General features: G+C 44.3%; 1 protein-coding gene across 2 annotated transcripts; it reads left to right on the top strand.

Moving 5' to 3' along the window:
- Positions 1–9,232: 9,232 nt before the first annotated feature.
- On the top strand, positions 9,233–24,065 carry LOC135516365 (coronin-1B-like). 2 transcript variants are annotated; one of them, XM_064940626.1, is made up of 11 exons: positions 9,233–9,336; positions 10,711–10,916; positions 11,564–11,686; positions 12,024–12,153; positions 16,659–16,840; positions 18,374–18,493; positions 20,317–20,421; positions 20,545–20,690; positions 20,916–20,973; positions 21,167–21,511; positions 22,090–24,065. In XM_064940626.1, exons 2-11 carry the CDS (start codon positions 10,713–10,715, stop codon positions 22,210–22,212), a joined length of 1,536 nt encoding a protein of 511 aa, XP_064796698.1. In that variant the 5' UTR covers positions 9,233–9,336; positions 10,711–10,712; the 3' UTR covers positions 22,213–24,065. The 2 variants fall into 2 exon arrangements, with proteins under 2 accessions (XP_064796698.1, XP_064796699.1); XM_064940627.1 differs by having other exon boundaries at positions 9,267–9,694.
- The last annotated feature ends 1,368 nt before the right edge of the window (positions 24,066–25,433 follow it).

A 25,433-nucleotide genomic window follows, 5' to 3' on the forward strand; every position in this document is an offset into this window, starting at 1 on the left:
CTGGAGGCAAAAGGTACAAAATTATCCATATCCACAGTAAAACGAGTCCTATATCGACATAACCTGAAAGGCCCCTCAGCAAGGAAGAAGTCACCAAAACCGCCATAAAAAAGCCGAACTACGGTTTGCAACTGCACATGGGGACAAAACACTTACTTTTTGGAGAAATGTCTCTGGTCTGATGAAACAAAAACATAACTGTTTGGCCATAGTGACCATTGTTATATTTGGAGGAAAAAGGTGGAGGCTTGCAAGCTGAAGAACACCATACAAACCGTGATGCATTGGGTGGCTGCATCATGTTGTGGGAGTGCTTTGCTGCAGGAGGGACTAATGCACTTCACAAAATAGATGGCATCATGAGGCTGGAAAATTGTTGATGTATTGAAGTAACATCTCAAGACATCAGTCAGGGAGTTAAAGATTGGTCGCAAATAGGTTTTCCAAATGGACGATGACCCCAAACATACTTCCAAAGTTGTGGCAAAAAGGACAACAAAATCAAGGTATTGGAGTAGCCATCAAAAAGACCTGACCTCAATCGCATTGAAAATGTGTGGGCAGAACTGAAAAGGCATGTGCGAGCAAGGAGGCCTACAAACCTGACTCAGTTTCATCAGCTCTGTCAGGAGGAATGGGCCAAAATTCACCCAACGTATTGTGGGAGGCGTGTGGAAGGCTATACGAAATATTTGACCAAAGTTAAACAATTTTAAGACAATGCTACCAAATACTAATTGAGTGTATTTAAACTTCTGACCCACTGGGAATGTGATGAAATAAATAAAAGCTGGAATAAATAATTATCTCTTCTATTATTCTGACATTTCACATTCTTAAAATAAATTGGTGATCCCAACTGACCTGAGACAGGGAATTTTTACTCTGATTAAATGTCAGGAATTGTGAAAAACTGAATTTAAATGTATTTGGCTAAGGTGTATGTAAACTTCTGAGTTCAACTGTATATGTGCAAATACAGTACCAGTCAAAAGTTTGGACACACCTACTCATTGTCCTCTATTTTTAATATTTTCTACATTGTATAATAGTGAAGACATCAAAACTATGAAATAACACATATGGAATCGCGTAGTAACCAAAACAGTGTTTAACAAACACATGTTGGTTGCTTTTCCTTCACTCTGTGGTCCAACTCATCCAAACCATCTCAATTGGGTTGAGTTAGGGTGATTGTAGAGGCCAGGTCATCTGATGCAGCTCTCCATCACTCTCCTTCTTGGTCAAATAGCCATTACACAGCCTGTAGGTGTGTTTTGGGTCATTGTCCTGTTGAAAAACAAATGATTGTTCCACTAAGCGCAAACCAGATGGGATGGCGTATCGCTGCAGAATTCTGTGGTATTCATACTGGTTAAGTGTGTGTTGAATTCTAAATAAATCAGAGTGTCACAAGCAAAGCACCCCCACAACATCATACCTCCTCCTCCATGCTTCACGGTGGGAACCACACATGCGGAGATCATCCATTCACCTAGTCTGTGTCTCACAAAGACATAGCGATTGGAACCAAAAATCGTAAATTTGAACTCATCAGACCAAAGGACGGAGTTTCACTGGTCTAATGTCCATTGCTCGTGTTTCTTGGTCCAAGCAAGTCTCTTATTATTATTGGTGTCTTTTAGTAGTGGTTTCTTTGCAGCAATTCAACCATGAAGGCCTGATTCATGCAGTCTCCTCTCAACAGTTGATGTTGAGATGTGTCTCACTTGAACTCTGTAAAGCATTTATTTGGGCTGCAATTTCTGGTAGGCTGGTAATTCTAATGAACGTATCCTCTGCATCAGAGTTAACTCTTGGTCTTCCTTTCCTGTGGTGGTCCTCATGAGAGCCAATTTCAGCATAGCGCTTGATGTTTTTTTGCGACTGCACTTGAAGAAACTTTCAAAGTTCTTAACATTTTTCGGATTGACTGACCTTCATGTCTTCAAGTAATGATGGGATGTTTCTCTTTGCTTATTTGAGCTGTTCTTGCCATAATATGGACTTGGTCTTGTACCAAATAGGGCTATCTTCTGTATACCACCCCTACCTTGTCACAACACAACTGATTGGCTCAAACGCATTAAGAAGGAAAGAAATTCCACAAATTCACTTTTAACAAGGCACATCTGTTAATTGAAATGCATTCCAGGTGACAACCTCATGAAGCTGGTTGAGAGAATTTCAAGCTGTCATCCTGGCAAAGGGTGGCTACTTTGATTAATCTAAAATATTTTTTGGTTTTACATGATTCCATATGTGTTATTTAATTGTGTTTTCTACAATGTAAAAAATAGTGAAAATATAGAAAAACCCTGGAATGAGTAGGTTTGTCCAAATTTTTGACTGGTACTGTATATGCATAGTCACTTTACAAATTACCATGACTAACCTGTACCCCTGCACATTGACTCTGTACTGGTGTTGTGCCGAAAATCTCCCCCCTGACAGAATTCTCCCCCCTCTTCACGTGAACTCGCACACACTCAATTCTTTATTGCTCTCGACTTGCTTGATAGTTGAGATTTCTGATCACGTTAGACTGCATTTCATTTGATTTTTTATGTCGGTTTGATCGTGGGGAGGCACTAGTAATGTCTGCAGTTTTTGGTTTGGCTACGTGCATTAGTCTATAAATAAAGCTCTTTGCCAAAATTCATCACCTCCCCCATGTCTTATTCGTCTAGTAGTTGTTCTGAAATGTGTATTGCTTGCCTAAACTTGACTCCCTCCTCTATGTGTCACACCCTGACCATAGTTTGCTTTGTATGTTTCTATGTTTTGCTTGGTCAGGGTGTGATCTGAGTGGGCATTCTATGTTGGATGTCTTGTTTGTCTATTTCTATGTCTGGCCTGATATAGTTCTCAATCAGAGGCAGGTGTTAGTCTTTGTCTCTGATTGGGAACCATATTTAGGTAGCCTGGGTTTCACTGTGTGTTGGTGGATGATTGTTCCTGTCTCTGTGTTTTCACCAGATAGGACTGTTTAGGTTTTCACACATTTATTGTTTTGTTAGTTATTTCATGTCGAGTTCCTTTTATTAAAGAACATGAATAACCACCACGCTGCATTTTGGTCCGCTTCTCCTTCACCAGAGGAAAACCCTTACACTATGTTTAATTCTCAATTGGATTTATATGTTTAAATGAATGACTAGAATATTCCACCCTGAAACCATATGATTGTATGAAATTCATTAGAATCATGAGATTATTCGAATGATGTGTGTGGTTTTAGTCAGTAGAATTATATATCCGTGAGTGTAGTTTTTAGTCAGAATTAGGATAAAACATATCTGTACAATATATTGTTTATAGTATCTTAAACACAGACTGTCTGAGCAAAATTCGGTGCCGACCTGACAAGAGATTGGGAGAGGACAGGAAGTACGTCCCAAGGTCTCCCTAATCTCTGTCGGCTGGGTAGTGAGACAGTATGTGCGTAGGATATCTACTGTTTGTGTGGAAGTATGTGCGCAGCTATAAAATGGATGTCTTTTGTATTCTTGACTTTAGAACGTTCTCTGAATAAACTGTACTAGCCTTTTGCATAGACTGAGTCTTTGACTAATTATTATTATACCAATGGTCTTACAAACCTCGGGGATTAGTCAAAGCTATTGATTGTTATTATCATTGGGATTGAAAATTCTTGTGACATTAATATAACACACATACAGTTGAAGTCAGAAGTTTACATCAAATCAAAGTTTATTATCACGTAAGCTGAATACAACAGGTGTAGACCTTACAGTGAAATGCTTACTTACAGGCTTTAACCAATAGTGCAAAAAGGTATTAGGTGAACAATAGGTAAGTAAAGAAATAAAAACAACAGTAAAAAGACAGTGAAAAACAGTAGCGAGGTGTGGCGTACAGCAGGTCAGCCACCTATTCTTTTGGACTATTATTTTAATAAATACCTTTGAAACTGAGCTACTCCTACTCTGTCCGTGTCTGATCTGTGTAAACGTTTTGACCCAACCCCATGGTCTGCCACAAGTGGTAGACATTGCGGGCACTCTGACAACGTGGTCAGATCAGGGTTGACGGTTACGCAGCATCAGCATGGACAAGTTGGTAGCTCAGTTCATCCAGTCCCAACAAGCCTAACAGGCGGTGCAGGAACAAACGCTGGAGAAACAGAGGCTACAAAATGTCCTCCTCATTGAGGAAATCAGGAAGCTACAAGGAGGAGCGTCTACTGAATCACATCCAAACCAATTTTTAATCGAGCTAACAGAAAATGACAACATCGAGACCTACCTCTGTACGTTTGAACTACGGGAAGGATGGCCAAGGCATAAGTGGGCCAGTCTGCTGGCTCCGTTCCTTTCTGGGAATGCCCAAAAGGCGTATTGGGAACTGAACGATGAACAAGCGGCTAACTACGACAGACTCAACCAGGAGATACTCAGCCGCTACGGTTACAGCCTGGCCCACGGGCTCAACTATTCCACAATTGGAGGTTCGTAGCCAACGCATCCCCTCGAGCCCAGATGAGCAACCTACTACGCGTCCCCAGGGGATGGCTCCTAACTGACATACCCACCCTCTCCATCCTAGTCAAAGTGGTCCTGGATCGTTTCCTACTGGCAATACCCCAAAACATGAAGAGGGCAGCGAGTCTATGTGCGCCCCATACCTTGGCGGGCCTCCTGGAAGCAGTGGAGATGCATCAGAACACTCAGGCTCTGCTGAGTGGGAGCCGGGCTGAGTCGACGACCCATTTGAAGGAGTCTGAAGGACAGCCCCACTGCTGGGTACCCCAAACCGACAGTCAGCAGGGCCGAAGGACCGCAAACCCGAAATTCTATTAGACTCTGGAAGTATGGTTACCCTATAACCACGAGCCTGCTGAACCAGGTGACTGAACGGGGTAGGGAGATGTCCATTTCCTGTGTTCACGGGGACACAAAACATTATCCAACCCAATGGGCCAACATTGTGACGCCACAAGGGAACTGCCAGCTGATGGTGGGTGAAGTACCAGAGTTGCCGGTACCTATCCTAGTGGGACGAGATTATCCACTGTTCGCGGCCCTGTGGGGGCACGAGCTGAGGAAGAAGATACGAAGCCGTCTGAAGATGAGAGCGAGGACGACCCATCGCCTGTGTGGCCCGGAAGCAAACGGTTGACCAACCTGTATCTACGGGTCCATAGTTGGAGGGGGTGCCAGAACCAGACCCCCCCTCCCCCCTCCCGGGGAACCACAGGAGGAAGACCCCAGCCTCCCCCTCCTCGATTGAGGGGCCAGTCGAGACACCCCTGGGGGCCAACTGAGGGGACAATTCGGGACGGCCCAGTGGGAGGACCCTAACTTGAAAGCCGAGGCAGCCCAAGTGATAGCAGTGGATGGACAGCTACTTCCGGGGGTGAGTGACTGGCGATACCCCCATTTCCAAATCAAGAATAACATTTTGTATCAGGTGGAACGTGGGAACTGTTCTTCAGCTGGCCCACACCCACCTGTTGGGGCGCACCCGTGAATGGAGAAGACCCGAGAACGGATCGCCGCCCAGTTCCACTGGCCCGGGATGAGGAGGGCCATGGAAGACTAGTGTCGCAGCTGCCCGGAGTGTCAAATGACTGCCCCAAAGGCCCACTTCCAAAACCCACTGGTCCCCCTACCGAACATCGGGGTGCCCTTTGAACGCATTGTCATGGACATAGTGGGGCCCCTGGTAAAAACAGCACGAGGACACCGGTACATCCTGGTAATTGTAGACTATGCCACCCGGTATCCCGAGGCCATTCCCCTAAGGGCGGCGGTGTCCAAGGGAATCGCCCGGGAGCTGTCCCACCTCCTTAGCTGGGTGGGCATCCCGAACGAGATCCTGACAAACCAAGGTACTGAGTTTATGTCCCGCCTAATGAAAGATTTGTCCTCCACAGGGTTTTCCCCTTTGGAACTCCTCTATGGGAGGAGGCCACGCGGCCTACTGGACCTCGCCAAAGAGGTGTGGGAGGCCCAACCGACCCCCTTACGCAGCATGGTAGAGCACGTGGAGATGATGAGGGAGCGGATGACAGCCAATTGGCCAGTCGTGAGGGAACATATGGAGAAGGCCCAACGAGCCCAAGCCCAGGTCTACAATCGGGGAGCCCAGCCCCGAAAATTTGAGGTGGGAGACAGGGTGTTGGTCTTGATCCTCACGGCCGAAAGTAAGTTCCTGGCAACATGACACGGGTCCTATGAGGTGATCGAGAAGCTGGGACCTGTCAATTACTGCGTATGGCAGCCCGGAAGATGGAAACGCTAACAGATTTACCACGTGAACCTGTTGAAGAAATGACACAAGAGGACAGGCTTGTCCATGTTATGGCCGGGACCCAGGACACCGACGGTAGCAGTGGTGGTCCCGAGCAATGAGGACCAAGAGCAAGAGCTCAGGGAGCAAGAGCTCAGGGAGCAAGAGCTCAGGGAGCAAGAGCTCAGGGATATTGTCGATCGGAACACGTCAGTGTTCTCCGAGAAGCCTGGGCCGAATGACCCTCATTGAGCACCACATCCGTACCCAGGCCGGGGAAATGGTATGAAAGAGGCAATATCGGATTCCAGAGGCCCGAAGGAAGGCCGTAAACAGGAAGTGGAGGCTATGCTGTGGATAGGGGTCGTTGAAGTCTCACAGTGCATGGTGCAGCCCCGTTGTGTTGGTGCCCAAACCGGACGGTAGCCTGCGCTTCTGTAATGATTTCCGGGGTGTGAACGATATAAGCTTGTTCGACGCCTACCCTATGCCAAGGGTGGACGAGCTCATCGACCAATTGGGAAAGGCAGCCTCCTCCCGGGAGAAGACGGCGTTTTCGACACCAGACGGATTGTATCAGTACCGGGCGCTCCCGTTCGGTCTCCATTGAGCCCCGCCTACATTCCATGATATTATCATCCACAGCCAAGGTTGGGAAGAGCACCTGACACGCCTCCAGGCGATGCTGAACGTGCTCAGACAAGCCGGGTTGACCGCGAACCCCAAGAAATGCAAACTAGGGTTTGAGGAGGTGGAGTACCTTGGGTATTTGATCGGACGGGGGAACATCAAACCCCAGTAGAGGAAGGTTCACACGGTACGTTACTGGCCTGTTCCACGCACCAAGTCCTTCCTGGGACTGGCAGGATACTATAGACGGTTTATCCCCAACTTTGCGATTATAGCTTCTCCCCTAACCGATCTGACCATGGCCCGCCTCCCAAAAACAGTAAAATGGATGGACGAGACAGAAGCGGCGTTCAGCTCCCTGAAGGAAGCACTGTGCTCCTATCCGATTCTCGTAGATGTGGTTAAAGTGACTGTGCATATATGATGAACAGAGAGTAGCAGTAGCGTAAAGAGGGGTTGGCGGGTGGTGGGACACAATGCAGAGGCCTGGTTAGCCAATATGCGGGCGCACTGGTTGGTCGGGCCAATTGATGTAGTATGTACATACATCAATGTATAATTAAAGTGACTATGCATATATGAAAAACAGAGTAGCAGCAACGTAAAAGAGGGGTTGGGCTGGAGGGGGCACACAATGCAGATAGTCCGGGTATCCATTTGATTATCTGTTCAGGAGTCTTATGGCTTGGGGGTAAAAACTGTTGAGAAGCCTACACTTGGCACTCCGGTACCACTTGCCATGCGTTAGTAGAGAGAACAGTCTATGACTAGGGTGGCTGGAGTCTTTTACAATTTTTTGGGCCTTCCTCTGACACCGCCTGGTGTAGAGGTCCTGGATGGCAGGCAGCTTAGCCCCAGTGATGTACTGGGCTGTACTCACTACCCTCTGTAATGCCTTGCGGTCTGAGGCTGAGCAATTGCCGTACAAGGCAGTGACGCAACCAATCAGGGTGCTCTCGATGTTGCAGCTGTATAACCTTGAGGATCTCAGGACCCATGCCAAATCTTTTTAGTTTCCTGAGGGGGAATAGGCTTTGTCGTGCCCTCTTCACAACTGTCTTGGTGTGTTTGGACCATTCTAGTTTGTTGGTGATGTGGATACCAAGGAACTTGAAGCTCTCAACCTGCTCCACTACAGCCCTGTCGATGAGAATGGGGGTGTGCTCGGTGCTCCTTTTCCTGTAGTCCACAATCATCTCCTTAGTCTTGGTTACATACACTTAGGTTGGAGTCATTAAAACTCGTTTTCAACCACTCCACAAACTTATTGTTAACAAACTTTCACTTTTAATTCACTCTATCACAATTCCAGTGGGTCAGACGTTTACATACACTAAATTGACTGTGCCTTTAAACAGCTTGTAAAATTCCAGAAAATTATGTCATAGCTTTAGAAGCTTCTGATAGGCTAATTGACACCATGTGAGTCAATTGGGGGTGCAGCTGTGGATGTATTTCAAGGCCAACCTTCAAACTCACTGCCACTTTTCTTGACATCATAGGAATATCAAAAGAAGTCAGCCAATACCTCAGAAGGAAAATGTAAACTTCTGAATTCAACTGTACATTAATTATTAATTTCGGTTTGTCCTATAGAAAATATTTGACTCTAGCCATAAAATTAAGGAAATTAGAAGGGCGGGATTTCGGGAAGGCCATGTTCTTGCCTTCCCGAAATCCCTTCTAAATTCCATAATTTTGTGGCGAGAGTCAAATACATTCTGTGGCACACATCAGAGTCAAATCCTTTCTATAGAACAACCTTTACGTCAGGATAGGCAACCGAAATTAATAATTAATGTGCTTTATATTAAACACAGAGGAGGGAGTAAAATGTTGGCAAGCAATAAACACTTCAGAACAACTACTAAGTCGAATAAGACATGGGAGCGATGACGAATCTTGGCAAAGGTATTTATTCATTGAAACAAACAGCCAAACCGAAAACTGCAGACATTACTCGTGCCTCCCCCGCGGTAAATCCGACATACATTTTTTGTTTAATTAAACGCAGCCTAACGTGATCAGTGACCCCAATTTGTATGGGGGTCGCAGCAATGAAGAATTGAGTGCCTGCACGTTCACGCGAAGGGGGGACTCTCGTTATTGTTATTTCAGTCACATGAGTGCATGTATGGCCTGATATATGCTTCTGATATGGTTAAACAGCTTTTTTTTGCTGCCATCATGTAATGCCAATGTTGACAGAATACGTCACTTACACACATGCTAAACACTTGTTTAGCATATCAGGTAGTACAGTAGGCCTTTGTTTTTAGTGCAGCAAACCAATCCAATAGAATACTGTTGAGAAATGCGATGGATACAACAACGCCACATCCACTATATCCTGCCAGGGGCGGAAGTCTGGAAGTCTGTTCCAAACAGTAATCATTCCAACACGGAGTGTGAAGTGTCAGCATCTCTCCCGTCGCACGCCCATAATTCCTGGTAACCATTCCCTTGTTGTCTACATTTGAATTTACCAATATTTTGACGCGTTTTACATGTTTGTTCATTTTAAGTATTGCACCTTAGATACGCATTTTTAAACCAACTAGGTGGAAAATCATTTTGCAACAGGATTGTGCGCCGCGAGTCTTTATTTTTTTGAGCGCTAATCATCGCTTGTGTTTATCCATCTACAACAATTATTTCCTGCCATCGTGGTAGGTCGGCTGTGTAGCCGTCTCTCAGACATAGCAAAGGATTAAGTTACTGCTGGTGGCGGATTATTCTATTGGCTTCCTCTTGTCACGTTCTAGTCTTCGGCCTTTATATTTTCCAATTGAAGTTGCCTGAAATCGAGGTAGAGTAACTGAAAAAATGTCCGTTTTGTTTAACTAAAACTCCTTGCTATTGTATTTACTTCGACTAATCTCCTCAAACCTCACATTGTTGAAATGCTTCTCCAAGTAGGGCAGGCTACTTTTAGGCTATTTGTTGATACATTCTCTTAGTTGTATTTTGTGTCCTTTTATTTTTATATTTTCTGACCCACCTTTTCCATTAATGTTGATGCTAATAATGTGCGTTGTGCATCTACAGTATTTGCTAACTACACCTACCACTCCCGGTGACAGACAGTCTTACATTCAAATGATCTGGATGCAAGCCAAGCCAACATTTCTCACTATCACGTTGTTATAGGCTACATTGTTAAGTTAGATGTAACACATGTTAACACCCTTGTTTAGATGGATACTGGATCGTCAACTATAAAGCATTGAGTAGCACCCCCTCCCCTCTGTAGTCGTCTCTCTCTAACTGCCAACCCCCCCTTAGAACTGACTGACTCACATTATTGGAGAATTTGGCTGTTGCACACTGTTTACTTATGTTCTTATCCCCACGCTCATTAAATGTTACTGATTAACTGAATATACATTTTTTTTATTGGTTAGTGCAATATTGTGTACCCCAATCAGCTCCTATTGAGCTGATAAGGGTTTCACAGAGACAGGATGAGACAATTTGTTTCATAGGCTTAACTCTTGACATTGTAGCCTCCTTGAGGATGTTCTTAAAAGAACATGGCTCAAAAAGTTTTGGAACTCAGGCCTACCAGTTACCACGAGTCTATTAGTACCGACTTGCAAGAAGCAAAACTAGCGTCGCCAGAATTCTAATCCCTACTTGCATGTGAGTCTCTCAATATGTATTTGATGTGGTAGATATATTGGAACCATGGTACATTTCTCACCTGGGGTGTGGCTGCATAGGCTAGCTACATCATTAAAAGTTGAGGATAAAAACCTCCACATTGAATTGTCATGTTGTTGCTTAGGGTGTATTATTGTTAACAAGTAATATCTCCCTCTTCAGTCATGTCGTTCCGAAGAGGCGTGGTCAGACAGAGCAAGTTTAGGCACGTTTTCGCCCAGGCATGGAAGGCTGAACACTGCATCGATGATGTCCGAGTGTCCCGTGTCACATGGGATGGGCCCCTCTGCGCTGTGAACCCCAAATTCACCGCAGTCATCATTGAATCAGGCGGAGGAGGGGCCTTCCTCGTTCTGCCACTCAACAAGGTTTGTACTCGCCCACATAAACATCCAACCTCTCTCAGATTGAGGATAAGCATCGGATCAATACCCCAAAGGTGTTTATGGGCAATTCCATGGTAATTGTATTATGCTGAGACTCCGATTTTTCACTTTAAAATATATACCAAACAAAAACCATTGATTTCAAAATTTAACAAACCGAAGAACTCAGAACATTTTACAAAAACACATTCAGAAGAAGAACTGTGCACCTACAAAGTTTAGAATAAAACTGAGGGCGATTTTACCGTAATTCTGTTACCAAACTTGCATCTGCACAGTTTTTCCAGTAAATGTTTTTATTTATTTTTTATTTACCATGTAAATTGTTCAAAGTAGTCATTGTGCAAGGAGTTCTATGGTTTGTTAAACTTTGAAATCTTGGCTTTTGTTTGACATTTTAAAGTAAAGCATAATTCCGTTGCCATGGAATTGCTCATACTGGGCTGACGTTACATGATGGGTTGTAGCAATATGTTAGCAACTCGGAGTCTTCCTGACCAACTGATTTTCATGTTAAACAGTGCTTTTCGGTTGGTGAGTAAGTAGTATTGAGATCGACCTTGGAGGTTGTGACTTATCTGATGATAAATTGTCACCTGGCCCACATGACACCTGCTTCTCTCCCACAGAGTGGCAGGATTGACCAGGCCACTCCCACGGTGTGTGGACACTCAGCCCCGGTGCTGGACGTCCAGTGGTGTCCTCATGACGACAACATCATCGCCAGTGCCTCGGAGGACTGCACCGTAAAGGTGAGTGATGGGAACGGAGCTGCCTTCTAAAAAAGCAGCGTAAGCAGTTCACAGTAGTCTGTGATGACACTTTCAACCCTTGTCTAGATCTTGGCTTAGATTTAGGTGGACTGCTGGATGATAGTTATGGGTTCATTGAGGGGACATAGCAGATGCACTATTATATGATGGCATTATGTTGGCCTTGTGATAGATGTTCTACTATTCAGAGGGAATATTTGTGTTGAGAATGTTGCAGACGCAGTTATTGGTTAGGCCTTATAGAGTTGAAACAAAGGTTCAGTTGTATGCTCTACTCCTGTAACAGTGTTGTCATTGGTTGTATTGTCTATGACAGGTTTGGGAGGTCCCTGATGGAGGGCTGACAGGGCCAATGACAGAGCCTATAGTGACACTGGAGGGCCATAGCAAACGAGTGGGGATCCTGGCCTGGCACCCGACAGCCTTCAACATCCTCCTAACTGCAGGTAACCTCACCTATCTGCAACTCATTGTCTCACGTCGGATACTGTGATCATAATGCCATGGCCGTCTGAGAGGACAATGCATGGCAGACGACTTGAGGTGCAGACATTGTCCCCTGTCCTTGGGCTATCCAACTCACTAGCGATGCCTCTTGTATCAATGAATGTGATTGGTAAAAGGAAAGGTAGACATGGTAGGGGCACAATTGGATCCCCAGGTCCATGATAATGGGAGACCTCTTATGTTAGGACATTTCTGAGAAAGAAGAACTGAGTGTTTTTAAGAAGGAAGTGTTGCATGTAATCACGCTCACACCTGGAAATGTAGACATAATGATAGTGTTAGGACACAGTTTGGTCACGCGTCAGGGTAGCATTTAGCTAGCTTGTTAGCCACCCATGTGTCGAACGTTGGACCCTGTGTGATTGCCAGAGAAAGCTAACATGTAGCAGTCAATGTAAATGGTGAGAGACAGTTCATTTGAAAGACAGTTCCATTCCAAATGCATTATACAAGCTGGGAATTGAGTTTCCTTCCCTTGCAATTAACAGCATGTGATTATTATTTGACCCTGCTGGTCAACTATGAACGTTTGAACATCTTGAAGAAAGATCTGGCCTTATTGGCCATGTACTCTTATAATCTCTACCCGGCACAGCCAAAAGAAGACTAGCCACCCCTCAGAGCCTGGTTCTTCTCTAGGTTTCTTCCAAGGTTCCTGCCTTTTTAGGAAGTTTTTCCTAGCCACCGTGCTTCTGCATAGCTTGCTGTTTGGGGTTTTCGGCAGAGTTTCTGTATAAGCACATGTGACATCTGCGGATGTAAAAAGGGCTTTATAAATACATTTGATGTAGTTTGCAAGTTTTAAAGGAGACTGTGGTTAACATGAAACTAAAGAGGTTTCAAGAGGTCGTGGGAAGGTTTCAAATGTTAGAATAAAAAACATGAGCTGGTGCACACCCAGAGAATTATTTTATGTAGAGGTGTTGACTAATGGCCGATAAACTATAAGCTATAAAAATAATAGTTGCAGTCATATACAGTGAGTACCATAATTCATTGGACAGTGACTATTTTTTTGTTCCTTTGGTTCTGTACTCTAGCACTTTGAGTTTGAAAGGATACAATGACAATGAGGGTGAAGTGCAGTCTGTCAGCTTTAATTTGAGGGTATTTTCATACGTATCGGATTAACCGTTTAGAAATGACAGCAACTTTTGTACATGGTCCCCCCATTTTAAGGTACAAGTGTTTGTTGTATTGGCTTCACAAATGTATGTCGTTAGGCAGGTGTATTCATTTGTGTCATTGGTGAATGCAGGAGAGCTGTTGAGGAATAGTATTGATTCTAGACTTTGCTATTGCCTTTGGAGGTTGTTGGTGGGGTGTGACAACATGAGGAAGACAGCAGTGTCGATGCAAATGAAGCTGGCTGTCATAAGGCTCAGAAATGAAAATCAATCAATCGGGAACATTGCAAAAACCCTGGACATGCCCAAGTCAACAGTTTGGTTCATCATTAACAAGAAAAACAACAACTGGTGAACTCAATTATGTCAAAAGACCCAGTAGACTGAGGAAGACCACTGTAGTGGATGACCAGAGAAAACCCCCCAGACAACAGGCCAAAAGATCAAAAACACTCTCCTGAATGCAGGTGTAGATGTGTCAAAGTCTACCATATGTAGAAGACTACACCAGCAGGACTACAGAGGGTACACTACAAGATGCAAACCACTGATAAGCCTGAAGAACAGAAAAGCCAGATTACAGTTAGCTAAAAAGCACTTAAAAGAGCTCCAAGAGTTCTGGAAAAAAGCATTGTGGACAGATGAGACAAAGATTATAATGTATCAGAGTGATGGAAAGAGGAAAGTGTGGAGAAAAAAAAGACATGCCCATGATCCAAAGCATACCGCCTCTTCTGTGAAACATGGTGGAGGGGGTGCTATGGCTTGAGCCTGTATGGCTGCCAGTGGAACAGGCTCACTTGTCTTCATCAATGATGTGACTGCAGACAGAAGAAGAACAATGAATTCTGAAGTCTACAGAAATATTTGTTCTGCTCAGATAAAACCAAATGCCTCCTAACTCATTGGACGGCACTTCATCATGCAACAAGACAATGACCCTGAACATACTGCTAGAGCAACAAAGGGTTTTCTTGATGGCCAAAAAGTGGAAAAACCTTGACTGGCCGAGTCAATCACCGGATCTGAGTCCAATAGACCATGCATTTTACATGCTGAAGAGGAGACTGCATTACAGGTAGCCATTACAGAAGATACCCAGCGTCTGGTGATGTCGATGCATCGCAGACTTCAAACAGTCATTGTATGCAAAGGATATGCTACCAAATATTAACAATGATTACTTTATTCTACATTATGTTAAACTGTCCAATGTTTTTTGATGGCCAAAATGGGGAAGGGGGGGGGATTGACGACTATGTACAAAAGCTTCTATAATTTCCAAACGGTTCATCCGATATGTATGAAAATACCCTCAAATTAAAGCTGATAGTCTGCACTTCACCCTCATTGTCATTGTATCCTTTCAATCCCAGTGCTACAGTACAGAACCAAAATAACAAAAAAATGGTCACTGTCCAATTAATTATGGTGCTCAGTATGTGTGTTTTTTCTTTACATAGTTGAATGTGCTGACAACGAAATCACACAAATTATCAATGGAAATCAAATTTATCAACCCATGGAGGTCTGGAGTTGGAGTCACACTCAATGAAAGTGCAAAACCACACTACAGGCTGATCCAACTTTGATGTAATGTCCTTAAAACAAGTCAAAATGAGGCTCAGTAGTGTGTGTGGCCTCCACGTGCCTGTATGACCTCCCTACAATGCCTGGGCATGCTCCTGATGAGGTGGCGGATGGTCTCCTGAGGGATCCCCTCCCAGACCTGGACTAAAGCATCCGCCAACTCCTGGACAGTCTGTGGTGCAACGTGGCGTTGCTGGATGGAGCGAGACATGATGTCCCAGATGTGCTCAATTGGATTCAGGTCTGGGGAACGGGCCGGCCAGTCCATAGCATCAATGCCTTCCTCTTGCAGGAACTGCTGACACACTCCAGCCACATGAGGTCTAGCATTGTCTTGCATTAGGAGGAACCCAGGGCCAACCGCACCAGCATATGGTCTCACAAGGGGTCTGAGGATCTCATCTCTGTACCCAATGGCAGTCAGGCTACCTCTGGCGAGCACATGGAGGGCTGTGCGGCCCCCCAAATAAATGCCACCCCACACCATGACTGACCAACCGCCAAACCGGTCATGCTGGAGGATGTTGCAGGCAGCAGAACGTTCTCAGCGGCGTCTCCAGACTCTGTCATGTCTGTCACGTACTCAGTGTGAACCTGCTTTCATCTGTGAAGAGCACAGGACGCCAGCGGCAAATTTGCCAATCTTGGTGTTCTCTGGCAAATGCCAAACGTCCTGCACAGTGTTGGGCTGTAAGCACAACCCCCACCTGTGGATGTTGGGACCTCATACCACCCTCATGGAGTCTTTTTCTGACCATTTGAGCAGACACATGTACATTTGTGGCCTGCTGGAGGTCATTTTGCAGGGCTTTGGCAGTGCTCCTCCTGCTCCTCCTTGCTCAAAGGCGGAGGTAGCGGTCCTGCTGCTGGGTTGTTGCCCTCCTACGGCCTCCTCCACGTCTTCTGGGGTACTGGCCTGTCTCCTGGTAGCGCCTCCATGCTCTGGACACTACGCTGACAGACACAGCAAACCTTCTTGCCACAGCTCGCATTGATGTGCCATCCTGGATGAGCTGCACTACCTGAGCCACTTGTGTGGGTTGTAGACTCCGTCTCATGCTACCACTAGAGTGAAAGCACCGCCAGCATTCAAAAGTGACCAAAACATCAGCCAGGAAGCATAGGAACTGAGAAGTCTGTGGTCACCACCTGTAGAACCACTCCTTTATAGGGGGTGTCTTGCTAATTGCCTATAATTTCCACCTGTAATCTATTCCATTTGCACAACAGCATGTACAATTAATTGTCAGTGTTGCTTCCTAAGTGGACAGTTTGATTTCACAAAGTGTGATTGACTTGGAGTTACATTGTTGTTTGTGTTCCCTTTATTTTTTGGTTTGTCTGCATTACTTGGGATGTTATGTCTGTATTATGACTATTTGCATGCTTTTCAAATACATTTGATTGTATCCATATGACATTTGCATTTAGGTTTTAGTTGTCTACTACTACAGAACTCCTACACACAATTTGACTTCAGCACTTTTATTGTGGTTGACGTCTTGGTGAACTGAGATTGGTAGTGTGCTTGTTATAACCCTCTTCTGTGAACACTGTTTTGTCTGTGCTTTCCTAGATGCTGTGTAAACACCTGTTTTTGAATGTTGCATCTCTTCTCTCCTTTCTTGTCTGTGTCTTGCTGTGTCTCTGTCTGTATCGCTCTCTCTGTGTCTTTGTCTCTCTGTATGTGTGGCTCTCTCCTCTCTCTCTCCCTCTCTCTCTCTCAGGCTGTGATAACCTGGTGTGTGTGTGGGACGTGGGCACGGGGGAGCTGGTCTACCAGATAGCCGATGCCCACCCCGACCTGATCTACAGCGTGAGCTGGAACCGGGAGGGCAGTGCCATCTGCACCGTGTGCAAGGACAAGGCGTTGCGTGTCATCGACCCGCGACGGAGCACCGTCCTCAAGGTGAGTCCTGTCTGTCCTATGTTGTATGACACACCCATGCAAATGAATGGAAAGAATTCTTAAGAGATTTGGATATAATGATGAGATACCTACAGTTAAAGTCGGAAGTTTACATACACCTTAGCCAAATACCTTTAAACTCAGTTTTTCACAATTCCTGACATTTAATGTCTTAGGTCCGTTAGGAACTCCACTTTATTTTAAGAATGTGAAATGTCAGAATAATAGTAGAGGGAGTGCGTTCATCTCTAGGAGACAGACAGGCTGCGTGTTCCCATGGTGTTTATACTTGCGTACTATTGTTTGTACAGATCCACATAGTATCTTCAGGCGTTTGGAAATTGCTCCCAAGGATGAACCAGACTTGTGGAGTTCTACACTTTTTTTTTTTCTGAGGTTTTGACTGATTTCTTTAGATTTTCCCATGATGTCAAGCAAAGAGGCACTGAGTTTGAAGGTAGGCCTTGAAATACATCCACAGGTACACCTCCAATTGACTCAAATGATGTCTATTAGCCTCTCAGAAGCGTCTAAAGCCATGACATATTTTTCTGGAATTTTCCAAGCTTTTTAAAGGCACAGTCAACTTAGTGTATGTAAACTTCTGACCCACTGGAATTGTGATACAGTGAAATAATCTGTCTGTAAACAATTGTTGGAAAAACTACTTGTGTCATGCACAAACTATAGTTTGTTAACAAGAAATTTGTGGAGTGGTTGAAAAACGAGTTTTAATGACTCCAACCTAAGTGTATGTAAACTTCCGACTTCAACTGTATATCTCCATCTTAAAAACGGGATTTGTTGTCCACAGAGCAGAACGGTGGGCTGTCAAGCTCCTGCCTATTCCTCTCTTTGGATTGATGGCTGCATTTAGTTTATTTTAATACTTTTTTGAATATTAGAATTTGTGGCGTTAATGTCAACCGCCTGTATTCAATGGAGAGAGATGCGTTGCTACTAGCCACATGTCATGAATATGCATAGCCATATAAAGACAATTCTCATATAAAAAAATATAAAAAATGTCATCTTAAAGTTGCCGGGGTGTCATGAGTCCTACTTATATCAGTATGCTCATAACAACCTAAGTATTATGAAACTTCAATTAGATCAAATAAACCTCACGTAGCAAATAAGCCATTAAATTTTTGGGTCGTTGACCACATTTGAAACTCATCGACTTCCATACCAAAAGTCCTTGCTTGGTGAGTGAAATAGATAAAATAAATCTGTCTGGAGAAGACAGATTTTTCACCCAGCTGTCCCTCTCGCTTTGCCTTTTCCTATGGTCTTTAAGTACCAATAACAAGCAATACAACTTTATTATCCTTCAAGGTGAAAGTAACCAACACAAAGTGGACTGTAAACACACAAACTCTCCACTGCTTAAGAAAATCTCCTTATCAAAGAAAATTGGATTTATCCAAATCCCCCAAGTACTGTATATTGTTTAGATTGTATGAACTCTACCTTCTGTACATGTGGCTTTTGACATTGACTCTACCTCCCACTTGTTGCTGTGTGCCTCAGGTGAAAGAGAAGGTCCACGACGGCACCAGGCCCATGAGGGCTGTGTTCCTCTCGGACGGGAAGATCCTGACCACGGGCTTCAGCCGCATGAGTGAAAGGCAGCTGGCCTTGTGGGATACGGTACGGCGGCTGGATGGACACATTTCATATACACTGAGTATAGCAAACATTAGGAACACTTTCCTAATATTCAGTTGTACCCGCCCCCCCCTTTGGTCTCAGAAGAGCCTAAATTGGAGCATGGACTCTACAAGGTGTCAAAAGCGTTCCGCAGGGATGCTGGCCCGTGTTGACTCCAATGCTTCCCACAGTTGTCAAGTTGGCTGGATGTCCTTTGGGTGGTAGACCGTTCTTGATACACACAGGAAACTGTTGAGTTTGAAAAACTCAGCAGTGTTGCAGCTCTTGACAAAAACCGGTTCACCTAGCACCTACTACCATACTCCGTTCAAGGACACTTAAATATTTTGTCTTGCCCGTTCACCCTCTGAAGGACACACATACACAATACATGTCTCAATTGTCTCAAGGCTTAGAAATTCTTCTTTAACCGTCTCCTCCCCTTCTGCACTGATTTTGAAGAGACATCGATAGGGATCATAGCTTTCACCTGGTTAGTCTGTCATGGAAATGTGTTCAATGTTGTGTACATGACCTTGTTGAGTCGTATGGTAGAAGAGAGTGTTGTGCTGCGGTGTCATGACAGTACAGTTCAGCCCTGTTTATTTTCCCTTGACGCAGCACCTAGGGCTTCACTACACACTGACCAAGTAGTGGGAGCTAAGTGAAAACTATCTTCATAGTGCCTTGGAAAGGTAGCTAGATCAACAGGTTCAGCTGCTACATGTTCAGCCAGGCACAGCAGTGACGTACATTATCAGCATGAGATTAAGTACATTCAAATCCAAGCTCATAGTTTTATTAGTCGTAAGGGATACTTACAGATGGTATACACAGCCCAACAATCTCGACAATGCAACAATAATAAATAAATATATATAAGAATACAAACAAAGTAAATGTCTCAGTAGAATAAAATAAACATTTTAGCATAAGCATAATACAGGAAGGAACAATTTACATCCAATATTTACACATGTATCAGGGAAGGGGCAGTGCAGGGGACATTTTTTACATTTAAGTCTGGTAGCAGTGTGTGTGTGTGTGTGTGTGTGAATGAGTAAGTGATTGCACTCAGACATCATGCTCCGATACAGTTTGCTTGACTGTAAAGGAGTGAACAGCACGTGGCTGGGGGGTGTTGGGTCCTTGATGATGCAGTACTTCCTAAGGCACCATTTCAAGTAGATGTCCTGGATGGGTGGGAACACGGCCCCAGTGATGTATTAGGTCCTCTTCTACACCTGTTGGAGGGCCTTGCGGTCGTGGACAGAACAATTCCTGTACAACCGGTCAAGACGCTCTCGATGGTGCAGCGGTAGTATTTGGAGAGAACCCGGGGCGGTGTTGGTCCATGTCAAATCATCGTTGATGTGTACGCCGAGGAACTTAAAAATGCTGACTGTTTCTACTGCAGTCGCGTTGATGTTGGGGGCTTGTTTCCCTTTGCTTCCTGAAGTCAACAATCAACTTCTTTGTTTCGTTGACGTTGAGTGAGAGGTTAATGTCCTGGCACCACAATGCTAGTTAATTTACCTCCTGATAGCTTGACTCGTTGTTGGTATCAGGCCTACAACCGTGGTGTTGTCAGCAAACTTGATGATGGATGTTGGTGTCGTGCAAAGGCACACAGTCGTGGGGAAACAGCGAGTGAGGACACACCCCTGTGGGGCACCTGTGTTAAGTCAGTGTGGAGGAGGTGTTGCCAATCCTCACAGCCTGTGGTCTTCCCGTCAGGGTTCTGAGTTTGGTGACGAGCTTGGAGGGAACAATAGGATTCAAATACTGAAGTCTATGAACAGTATTTGGTATTTGTGTTGCAGAATGATATGTCTGAGCCAATGGCAGTGCAGGAGATGGACACCAGTAACGGTGTTCTCCTTCCCTACTACGACCCTGACACTAATATGGTCTACCTGTGTGGAAAGGTACAGTGGTACACCCATTTCCTACAACACTTTCAACAAATTCTGCTGGTGGCATAGGATCAAATTAGAAGATCCTCCTCTGGATGTTTGGTTCAGTCCCTTTTGTCTGTTGATCACTCTCAGGGGGACTGCACCATCCGGTACTTTGAGGTGACGGACGAGTCGCCTTACGTCCATTTTCTCAGCCTGTACAGCAGCAAAGAGCCCCAGCGAGGAGCAGGCTTTCTCAGCAAGAGGGGCGTGGACGTCAACAAGTGTGAGATCGCCAGGTGAACAGGTTTTTCAGCATGACTTCATGGTTGTTAGTTGAATTCTTCCTCTGTGTATTTGCTGCCTTTGTTTTCTCTTTCACCACTCCTCTCTCCCTCCTACATTCCCCCTTTCATGCCCTCCCACTGTAATTAATTTCTATCTTGTCTTTCATTCATTCACTCTTTAATTCACTCTCGCTTTCTTTCATTTAATCTCAGTCTCCTCTCTTTCTCATATTGCAGGTTCTACAAATTGCATGAGAGGAAAGTAGAGCCCATTTCTATGACGGTACCACGAAAGGTAAGCCATGCAGTTCGAAACAAAGCCATTTGAATTCACACATTTTTGGACTAAGGCCATATTCCAATAGCCATACTAGCGTCCCACTTAGAATCCATGCCCAAAACATAACATTCTGCTAAGTGGCATGTTAATGTGGATATTGGAACAGAGAGTGTTCCTCAAACCTCCCTCTCCTCTCTTGCCGCCTCAGTCAGACCTGTTCCAGGGGGACCTGTACCCGGACACTGCCGGTGTGGAGCCCTCTCTCCTGGCCGAGGATTGGATCGCTGGGCAGGACGCGGCACCCCTGCTAGTCTCTCTGAGCGGGGGCTATGCTGGCACCCCCTACAAGCACAGAGACAAGCTCAGGAACAAGCCCAAGCTGCTGTTGCAGGGCTCCGGGACGGATTCTTCCCCAGTCCCCCGGCAGGCCGCCTCTCCCACGGCAACCACCACCTCCAAGGAAATGGAGAGCGAGAGCGAGGGGGTGGGGGTGGTGCAGCAGAGGGTCACTCGAGCAGAAGGAGAAGGAGCATCCGATAAGGCGAGAAGAGAGGTGAGAATGGAGTTTGGTTATACGTGGGTATGGCAGTAAGCATAGCAGGGGTGTATTCACCAGGACACACTGTAGCCACTTTAATAAACGGATTACTTGTCACTTTAATAATGCCATTTTAATAATATTTATATATCTTGCATTACTCATCCCATATGTATATACTGTATTTTAATGCATCTTGCCTATGCCGCTCTGTCATTGCTCATCCGTATATTTATATGTACATATTCTTATTCCATTCCTTTACTTAGATTTTTGTGTATTAGGTAGTTGTTGTGGAATTGTTAGATATTGCTGCACTGTCGAAACTAGAGGCACACGCATTTCGCTACACTCGCAACATCTGCTAACCATGTGTATGTGACGAATTGATTTGGGATTTAGCAAAACGTTTTGTAACGAGAGTTTCTTATTGCTCAAGTTTAGGGTGTCTCCCTTAGAGAAGTAAGTATGAGTATGGAGGTAGAAGTGCCAGAAAAGTGACAATTTAGGATATCATCATGTATGTGACTGCATTTCCCCTCTCCACCTCCCTCTCGTCCCATCTATCCCTCCATCCCTCTCCCCCGACCCAGGAGGAGGTGCTGAGTGAGGTGCTAGCGGAGGTGAAGGCCCTTCGTTCGGTGGTCTTGGCCCAGGGCCAGAGGATTGAGCTGCTGGAGAGGCAGCTGGTCCGCATCGAGGACGGGGATGTCTGATTGGCCGATGGGGCATCACCACTACTCCCAAAGGGCATTCTTACTAAAACTCCATAGACCATAGCCTTACTAGAATCAATAGCAGTACCTTAAGCTGAGTGGGAGGATGTAGTGAAGTGTAGCTCCGTGACGAACTGTGTTAATCACAGAGGGGCCGAGAATAAGGTGAACTGTTATAGTGAAGGTGTTTTGTGGGTGAATCTAAATTGTGTTTCCTTGTTTCCTCGCATCCTCTCCCCTCGCCTTCTCAAAATGCATTGGAGGACAAGGTCAGAGGTTCCTCCCCTCGAGACTTCTCTTCCAATGGGGTTTGAGAAGGAAGGGGGAACAAGGAAACACAATTGAGATGCACCCTACATCTCTTTAGATGCTGCTTCAGTTAGATGGCAGGTGATATAGGATGAATGGAGATCATCTGTATAAAACATCCATACTGCAGTAAGACATGTCACCAGATTTTTTGAAGGAGCATCGATGGTGACAGTATTTGAAGGTGTATCACGACAACCTAAGACATGCGGAATCAATCATAGCCTACTCACGAATCCTTATGACATCTGGCACAAAAGTCTATGTTAATTTGGTACATTTTGCAAAATGGCACATCAGTATACATTTGTATGTGTGTACACCCTCAATAAATGTTACCAAGTAGATCATTGCCAGATCATTTACAGTTGCTGTGTTCTTTGAAGCACTCGCATTGTGAATCCATTAGGGATTGTTTCATCAGGTAGTTACAGCTGCTAATCATGTCATATCAAATGTGATACTCCATTATTAATACTTATACATTTGTACATGTATGGCTTTATACATTACCATCATAGGAAGCTATTACTCTAAAATCAGACCATTGGTATTATAAATATAATTGTATATGCTAATAGCGCTATGCTGTTTACAAAACTGCACTGGTTCATTGCGATTGGATTAGTTGTATTGAATTGTGCTGTACAGCGCATATATTGACATATAAAGAAAAACAGATCGGTCAATTTCTAAATAATGTTTTTGATATGAAGCTCTTTTTCTTACAAATGATGTGAAGGACGTGAGTTGGAGGTAGCTTAAAAACATTCCTATCATGTATGTTTCTCTTTTGGATGATTTTTGTATTTTTTTTTCAACCTTAGAAGGTAATACTTAATTTGTGCTCGCCAACTAAGTTGTCTTAGGTGAATGAAGCAACATGCAGTATCATTTGTCACAAAGGGTTATAAATTCCAATGACAGCTTATAACAGAGTTCAAGTTAAGTGTTACCTCAGAGAATGTGTTCCAAGCAGAACTAACATAATATACCATTAAAACCATAGCAGTTGTATGAGTGTCACGGGGCACAGAATTTTAAAACGTTACAATGAAATTAGATTGAACTTTCTTTCTTTTTTACTGTGAATGATGTAATCCAAGCCAGTAGAACCTACTAGACTAATGTAGCAGCAGCTGCTGTGTTTCTATTTGAAGATGGGAAAGAAAGGGCATACGATGCTCGACTGTTGGACGGAACTGAAAAATAGTAGTTCAGTTACATTTTAGATTTGTTTGCATTTATCCGCAGTTTATACCTCACCCCTTTTGCAGCCTTGGGTACTGTTCACATATAGCCTGGTCCCAGATCTGTTTAAGGCTGTATTGTCTACAATGACTACAGGAGTTGGCGAGACAGCACAAACAGTCCTGGGACCAGGTTAGTTCACATCGGGCTCATGTGTTTGTTTTATTTACTTGATTAATATTTCTGTATGCTCTGTCATAATACACATTTTATGTGTGTGGTTGTGAACAATTAGAGGATGAAAATAACACTCCACTGTGCAAATCTTCCAATAAACACTCCTTTCTCTTTTGCATTGTGCAACAGGCACTTAATTACCCTCACTGGTCATGTGTCAGGAAGTCATAGCTGTCATTAAAATGTATTAGTAAGCCAGTGTACTGACATGCACACAAAAAAATAGGAAAGTAAACAAACGGGGAATATGTTCTACCAGTAGTACAATTATTTGGTTTCATAGCAAACGTGTATCCTAGTGATTATCATCTTGTGTTATCAAATCACATTTTGTTAGTCACATGCACGGAATACAACAGGTGTAGTAGACCTTACAGTGAAATTCTTACTTACGAGCCCCCAACCAACAATGCAGTTTCAAAAAATACAGACAAGAATAAGAGATAAAAGTAACAAGTCATTAAAGAGCAGCAGTAAAACCACAATAGCGAGACTATATACATGGGGATACCGGTACAAAGTCAATGTGCGGGTTGAGGTAGTATGTACATGTGGGTAGAGTTATTTAAGTGACCATGCATAGATGACGACAACCGAGAGTAGCGGCGGTGTAAAGAGGGGGGTTGTTAATGCAAATAGTCTGGGTAGCCGTTTGAGTAGATGTTCAGGATTCTTGTGGCTTGGGGGGTAGAAGCTGTTTAGAAGCCTCTTGGACCTAGACTTGGCGCTCCGGTACCCTCTGTAATCAATGCACTTATTGATGAAGCCGATGACTGATGTGGTGTACTCCCGGAACATATTCCAGTCTGTGCTAGCAAAACAGTCCTTTAGCTTAGCATCTGCTTCATTATTGATCTCTTCACTGGTGCTTCATGCTTTTCATTTTTTGCTTGTAAACAGGAATCAACGAGGATATAACAATGTTCAGATTTGCCAAATGGAGGGCGAGTGAGAGTTTTGTATGCGTCTCTGTGTGTGGAGTATAGGTGTTCCAGAGATTTTTTTCCCTCTGGTTGCACGTTTAACATGCTGATAAAAATGTGGTAAAACGGATTTAAGTTTCCCTGCATTAAAGTCCCTGCCTACTAGGAGCACCACCTCTGGGTGAGCGTTTTCTTGTTTGCTTATTGTGGAATACAGCTCATTCAATTCCGTCTTAGTGCCAGCCTCTGACTGTGGTGGTATGTGAACAGCTACGAGAAATACAGATAAACTCTCTAGGTAGAAAGGGTGGTCTACAGCTTATCATGAGATATTCTATCTCAGATGAGCAATAGCGCGATACTTGCTTAGATCTCTTGCACCAGCTGTTTTTTACAAAAATACATAGTCCGCCGCCCCTTGTATATCTTGCCGGTATAGCGTGTAATCAGCCAGCTGTATGTTGATAGGGTCGACGTTCAGCCACGACGCGGTGAAGCATAAGATGTTACAGTTTTTATGTCCCGTTGATTGTTTAAGCTTCCGCGTAGCTCAACGATTTT

This window comes from Oncorhynchus masou, chromosome 27 (assembly GCF_036934945.1).
Source record: "Oncorhynchus masou masou isolate Uvic2021 chromosome 27, UVic_Omas_1.1, whole genome shotgun sequence".
Classification (NCBI taxonomy): Eukaryota; Metazoa; Chordata; class Actinopteri; order Salmoniformes; family Salmonidae; genus Oncorhynchus; species Oncorhynchus masou.

What these genes read in the sequence shown, in the direction of transcription:
- LOC135516365 (XM_064940626.1), top strand. Translation starts at nt 10,713, where the DNA reads ATGTCGTTCCGAAGAGGCGTGGTCAGACAGAGCAAGTTTAGGCACGTT. An exon ending in TCGTTCTGCCACTCAACAAG is followed by an intron (nt 10,917 to 11,563) that starts GTTTGTACTCGC and finishes TCTCTCCCACAG; the next exon opens with AGTGGCAGGATTGACCAGGC. An exon ending in CTATGACGGTACCACGAAAG is followed by an intron (nt 20,974 to 21,166) that starts GTAAGCCATGCA and finishes TTGCCGCCTCAG; the next exon opens with TCAGACCTGTTCCAGGGGGA.